This window comes from Rhincodon typus, unplaced genomic scaffold (genome assembly GCF_021869965.1).
Source record: "Rhincodon typus isolate 14 unplaced genomic scaffold, sRhiTyp1.1 hic_rhity00011427, whole genome shotgun sequence".
In the NCBI taxonomy this organism is placed as follows: domain Eukaryota; kingdom Metazoa; phylum Chordata; class Chondrichthyes; order Orectolobiformes; family Rhincodontidae; genus Rhincodon; species Rhincodon typus.
In genome coordinates, this window is record NW_025977065.1 from 1 (window position 1) to 7,136 (window position 7,136).

The 7,136-nt window shown below is 41.6% G+C and overlaps 1 protein-coding gene across 1 annotated transcript; it reads left to right on the plus strand.

The window, feature by feature from the left end:
* Positions 1–196: 196 nt before the first annotated feature.
* On the plus strand, positions 197–6,676 carry LOC125482506 (F-box DNA helicase 1-like). The gene is made up of 3 exons (XM_048594592.1): positions 197–525; positions 4,073–4,241; positions 4,469–6,676. Exons 1-3 carry the CDS (start codon positions 390–392, stop codon positions 4,551–4,553), a joined length of 390 nt encoding a protein of 129 aa, XP_048450549.1. The 5' UTR covers positions 197–389; the 3' UTR covers positions 4,554–6,676.
* The last annotated feature ends 460 nt before the right edge of the window (positions 6,677–7,136 follow it).

Sequence of the window (7,136 nt, forward strand, 5' to 3'; positions counted from 1 at the left end):
CACCCCACCCCCATCCATCTCCCCCCCCCCCCCCCTCCCCCCCCCCCCCCACTCCCCTCCCCCCCCCCCCCCCCCCCTCCTCTTCTCTCCCCCCCCCCCCACCCCACCCCAAACATTCCGCTGTCTGTTAATTATCACACTGTTTGTCCATATCCAGTACTCCACAAGAAGAAATTTCCTCCATCTAAGTATTAGGAAAAGCATAACCGTTGGTGTCAGCTGTCACGGCCAAACCCTTCACAGAACAATCTGAGGTTGAAGCTTTTTCCCTCTGTTTCTCTCTCTGTTAATTCATGATAACAGTAAGCTGCAATGTTAATATTCTGATCTTAAACATCCACCCTACTGCTCTCTACCAGGACCTAAAACAGCCATGTTCTTTACAGTAGATGGCCATCATTGATTTTCTTCTCTTTTTGTCAAAAAGGCTTGATATATGCAACGTAAAACTGTCTCCAGAGCAGCAGCAAATACTGAGCCAGGAGTGCGGTCCAGGACATGTGATTGAAATAAGAGGATTTGCAGGTTTGTTAAAAATCGGCAGAGTAGCCTGGGGTGGGTAGCTAATGTGAGAGGGTGATGGTTTTCTTGTGTTTAAGTCAAATGTCACCTATTTTCACCCATTTATGGGGAGGTGGATTTATAATGTTAATGTTACTGAACTAGTAACTCAGAGTCCCACAGTCTAAAGCTGTGGGGACATGAGTTCAAATCTACCATGGCAAATGGTGAAATCTGAATTCAATTAAATAAAAACAAGAGTTCAAAGCTAGTCTAATGGTGACCATGTGACCACTCAATTGTTGTAAAAACCCATCTGATTCACTAATGTTCTTTATGGAAGGGAATCTGCCATCCTTGCCTGGCCTGGCCCAGATTCCAGATCCACAGCAACATGGCTGACACTTTACTGTTCTCTGAAATGGCCTAGCAAAGCCATTGAGTTCAAGGGCAATTAGGGATGGATATTAAATGCTGGCCTAGCCTGTAATGTTCATGCCCTATGGTTTTTTTTTAAAAAAACACTTTCTCACAATTCCTTTCTTTTGCCTTTCCCTGTCCCTTAATTTTTCTTGCCTCTTACTCTTTTTTTTCTCTTTTTGTCCTCTTCTCTCTCTTCATTTTTTTCTCTGCTACCCTGTCCTCTCCTCTCGCCTTCTCTGTCCCCTTCCCTCACTGTCTCTTCTTGTACTCTTTTCTCCTCTCTATTTGTCTTCTGTGAATTTCCTCATACTGTGTTATTGATGGTATGTTATGGTTCATTTAAGGAATCTGATTTATAAGGGAAACATTCACTTTTACATCATTTGGAGTGATGACTAGTGATTACCATGTTAGGAACGATGTCTAACTTTACATTTAATTTAGACTATTGTATTTTGTGTGTTAAGGGGCAACATGGGTTTAAAGATCTTGGAAGTTCTTGGTGAAAAGGTGCCTGGAAACCAGTTTGTGTTTATATGCATTTTAATGAGATTTTACAATTTTGAAGTTGAGAGCTGTGAGAAATCCATTTGGTGCATTTAGATGAAAATGTAGAGGAGGAAAGACTGTGTCCAGTTGTCTAACAACAGAGGTGTATTGACCCACAGGGAGACAGAACAATCCAGAAAGTCAGTTTGTAGTATTAAATATTCCAATTAGAAATCCAGCAAAATCTGCTGAAACTGAGTTTAGGGAACTTGTGTTTACTCTGAAGTTACAGCTAGTAGTGAGTTTTTAGTATGCCGTTTATTTTAGGTGGCTCTGGAAGAGGTTCTGCTGAAGAAAAACTTTCTTGGCCATTGAGACTTTGGTTGGAATAGAGACACTATCCACTTCACCATAAGACCTCCCCTGGTATTGCTGATTCCTTCGAACTTTAGAATGTCCCTTGTTGTTTAGCAGCATGACTGTGCATTCATGAATATGTGGCCAGATTTTGTCCTAACACCATCCACAAGTTCACCAACGACACCACCGTTGTGGGCCAGATCTCAAACAATGAATGAGACAGAATACAGGACAGAGGTGGAGTGCTTGTTGGATGGTGTACAGATAGCAATCTCTCCATCAATGTCAGCAAAACCGAAGAGCTGGTCATTGACTTCGGGAAGCAAGGTGGAGGGTATGCTCCTGTCCACATCAATGGAACTGAGATGGAGATGGTCGAGAGCGTCAAGTTCCTAGGAGAGACAATCACCACCAAACTGTCTCGGACCACGCACGTTAATGCGACAGTCAAGAGGCATAACAACGCCAAAATAACTTTTCTCAAGTGGCTAAGGAATTTCAGCATGTCCATGAGGTCTCTTACCAGCTTTTACAGATGCACCATAGAAAGCATTCTATCCGAATGCATCACGGCTTGGTACGGCAACTGCTCTGCCCAGGACTATAAGAAACTACAGAAAGTTGTGAATACAGCCCAGTCCATCACATAAACCAACCTTACATCCATTGACTCCATTTACACATCTTGCTGCCTCAGAAAGGCAGTCAAAACTTCACCCCTTTATCACCAAACTTTTCTGCATCTTTTTCCAAGTTTCTGTAAATATACTCTTCCTCAAATCCCAAGTATTCAAAGTTATTCTGTGTTCCTCCAAATCCTATGAAAAAAGACACCTCCCACCCCAGTAATAATCTCTTCCAAACTCTTCCGTCAGGCAGAAAATACAAAAGCTTAAAACACATGCACCATCAGGCCTAAGAACGGATTCTTATCTACTGTTATTACACTTCTGAATGGACCCCTCAAATTTTAAATTTAATGTTGATCTTGCTTTTTGTGCACCTTCTCTGCAGCCGTAACATTGTATTCCTTGCTCCGTTCTATCACCCTATGAATTTTGATCAGCCAATACTGCACAGAAAGCAAAACTTTTCACTGTACCTAGATAGATGTGTCAATAATAAATTCAATCAATTCCAATCAAAACACTGAAGCTTCACATCTTCCCAGGAATTAATCAAGTGGAGCTGATTTTTTTTTTTTGCTGTACATTCACAACTGCAGAGGAAGTTTCTCATTCCTTTTGACCCTATCATTTCATTACTTGGCAACACTTACAAACATTCTTAAAAGTTATTGTGAAATCTTCTGAACAGCTTCCTCAGTGATGATGAAAGCACAATGAACTCAACCATTATAATTATGGCAATAACAATATACGCTAAAGAAACATTAAGGAGACCAGTAAAGTTTTTTTTTCTCAAGGAGAGAAGCATTTTTTCCTTAAACTCAGAGAACTGAGGCATTAACTCACTGTTCTAATGTCATATATCTCCGATTGGTCACACATTCTTCCTGATTGGACAGTGAGCGTTGGTGATCTATTTGATTCCAATGACATTCAATTCTGTGCATTGGAACTGAATCACTGTGGTGTACTTCTGGTAGGGGGCTGTGTGATTCCATGGCTGCCTCTTCCATTTTGTCTTAGAGATGCTAAGACCCCCCTCCCCCCGTCCCCGCCCCCGCCCCCACCAAATTTTGTTCGATCTGCAATGTGACTCAAGACCAGCTAATTCAACCACTATAATCCAGCTCAGCAGGGTTCAGTATCATGTTATGTCTGGATTTGGAGACCATTTTTTTCATAGGATTTGGAGGAACAAAGAATAACTTTGAATACTTGGAATTTGAGGAAGAGTATATTTACAGAAACTTGGAAGAAGATGCAGAAAAGTTTGGTGATGAAGGAGTGAAGTTTTGATGTTTTGTCTGTGGATGGTAAATAATCCGTTTATTAGCCTGACTTAGCAAGCTATGTATATTTGAACAGCATGAAATCTCACAAGTATAAATATTACACTGTAAGATGTGTGATTCAATACTAAGGAGTTGAGCCACATAGAACTAGGAGCTGTCTGGAAATTGTAGAATGAGAACTACACATGAGCAGCTGATAGAGGGAGAGGAAAATGTGTCAAGTTGCCGTGATAGGTTCATTAAAACCGGAAACCAACTTGCTGCGTTGCCAGGTGTAACTTTCCAGCCCAATTATGTTGAAAAGCTGGGCATTTTTGCAATACAGATCCAGATCAAACTCTTATTGTTTTAATTAATTTATTTCTTCTTCTACTGAAGGTACAGGTAAAACTACTACACTGATTGAATATGCATGGAGGAGACCTCACCTACGATTTTTGTACATCATTTCCGCCAAGCCTGTTCCAGGGGAGACTAACCGCATTTTCCCTCCAAATGTGGAATGTACAACCATGCATGCACTGGCCTATCAGTGTATAGGCTACAAGTAAGTAGGAAGTGACGTGGAAGCGTGTGTGTCCAAACCCAATTTCCCACCCCTTCCAGAGAGGAACCTGTCTTCTGTTCCTGTAACAAAATGATTCAAAATTTAACATTGTTGCTGTTGGATGCAAAACGTACACTCCATTTGGTGAGGCTGTGCATTTTCATAGAAAATGACCGCTCAATAATTACCAACTACAAATAAAATGACACCATTGTGTATCTTTCCAGGGTACAGTCCTTCATAACCAGTTCCTTACAAACACTGCAATCCACGTTTATGACAGCTTCAGCAACATTTCTGGGTAAATCTTAGTACATCTCAGCTATTGGAGTTTTGTAAAGAAAGGCCAACAAAAGTAGCAAGGAGTTTTCATTAAGTTTGTGACTTAAAGGAGCAAGGAAATTAGCTTGGAGCCTTAGCCAATGCTGATCCAGTGCAGACAATTGCTGTGACTGCTGTACTAACCACTCTAACTGCTTAAATAGCAACCATGACCAAGTTTGAAACCGATTGAAACACAATGACGCGGAAATTGGCAGAATGTTGTTAGTGAAGAGAATGGTCTCAGGCTACAGTCTGATATTGATCAGCTAGTAAATTGGGCGGATCAATGGCAGATGGAGTTTAATCCCGACAAGTGCTAGGTGATATGTTTTGGGAGGTCTAATAAGGGAAGGACATAAAGAATGGATGCCTAGGGAGTACTGAGGAACAAAGAGACCTTGATATACAAGTCCATAGATGCCTGTAGGTGTCAGCATAGGTCAACAGAGTGGTGGAGAAGGCATACAGGATATTTACCTTCATTAGCTGGGGTGTAGAAGATAGGAGCACGGAAGTCTTGTTACAACTTTATAAAACATTGGTTAGGCAACAGATGGAATACTGTGTGTAGTTCTAGTTGCCATGGTAATGGAAGAATGTGACTGAACTGGAGAGGGTGCAGAGGAGATCCACCAGGATGCTCCCTGGGATGAAAAGTTCTCGGATATGAGGAGATACTAGATAAGCTGGGTTTATTTTTCTTGGAGCAGAGGAAGCTGACGGGCGATTTGATTGAGGTACAATCAATTATAAGAGATCTAGACATAATATATTGTGAGAATCTCTTCCCCATGGCAGATATGTCTAAGACCAGAGGACATTAGGTGAGGAGCAACAGTTTTAGAGGAGATATGAGAATGAATTGTTTTCACCCAGAGGGTAGTAGAAATGTGGAACGGGTTGCTTGAGAGGATGGTGGAGGCATGAACTCTTGCAACATTTAAGAAGCATCTGGAGGACTTAAAATGCCAGGGATTAGTAGGCTATAGACCAAGTTCAGGTAAATAGGATTATTGTAGTTTGGTGTTTGTTGGTCGACATAGACATGGTGGGCCGAGGGACCAGTTTCTATGCTATATGGCTCTATAGAGAATAGGAGCAGGAATTGGCCGTTCACCCCATTGAGCCTACTGTGCCATTCAAAACAATCAAGACTGATCATCCAACTTCATTTTACTTCTGCCCCATACCTTTAGCTGAAGAACTATATCTGACTCCTTCTTGAAAGCGTTCAATATTTTTGCCTCAGCTACTTTCTGGGGCAGAGGATTCCGCAGTCTCACCACTCTCTGGGTGAAAAAATTTCTCCTCATCTCAGTCCTAAAATGCCTACCCCGTATCCTCAGACTGTGGTCCCTATTTCTGGACTCCCTGGTGTCAGAAACATCCTGACTTTACCCTGTCTCGGCCTGTTAGAGTTTCATAGGTTTCTATGCGATTCCCCCTCATTCTTCTGAACTTCAGGGACTATAAAATGCTTTGGGATGAACTGAGGAGCTATATAAATGCACGTCTTTTCTCCTTGCCTTTCTTGCTAATAATTTTATGACACCAATAGATGGGAGATTATTTTCAGAGATTTTTTTACCCCCTTCCATATTCAACACCCTCCAGTAGCCATTCCTGTTTGTCAGCAGCCAACAATGTGCAAACCAGTTCCCTACCATTGAAACATGATGACAAAGAAACAAACTTTTCACTGAAAGTGTGATCAGAAATTGCAGCCAACACCCTGAAGTATTGGTCATGAAAGAAGCATGACAGATTTTAATGAACGTTTTATTGAACCAGGTAAATGGAAGTGATATTCTGAGTTTGTACAATGTGACGGTGGGTTTGGATGTCACATCTTAGTCTCATGTTTAACTCAATGAGCAGTGGAAAACTCTTGGCTGGGACTGTAGAGTCCCAAGTAATGTTTCAATCCAATTTGTGAGAACAACTCTGGTCATAACTGTCCAATATAACCAACAGGAACATAGTGTCAATTCATCTGTTTTTGTAGCAGTCAATGTGCAGACCCATGACAGTGAAAGAACAGGAATAATTTCTAAGTCAGGATGGTGAGTGGCTTGGAGGAGAACTTGCTTGGAGGTGTTCCCATGTATCTGTTGCCCTTGTCCTCCTAGATGGAGGTAGTCATAGGTTTGGAAGGTGCTGTTTAAGGATGTTAGTGAATTTCTGCAGTGCATCTTGTAAATGGTACAACGCTGCTGCTATTGAGTGTCAGTCGTGGAGGGAGTGAGTGTTTGTGGATGTGGTGCAAATCAAGTGGGCTGCTTTGTCCTGGATGGTATCAGCTTCTTGAGTACTTTTGGAGCTGCATCTATACAGGCAGATGAAAAATGACACTTGGTACCAAAACGGGCAGGTTTCCGTTATGCTTCACCTGGGTAGTGTGCTGAAAGTTGAGTCCTGCTATTCACAGAGTCATCATAAAAAAACTAGAGATTTTATGAATCTGTACAAACTTTCCCAATTTGCTGGTCTTTTAGACCCAGGTTGACATAAAGTACAAACCAAGTTTCTGTACTTAGTAGAGATAGTAGGAACTGCTGATGCTGGAGAATC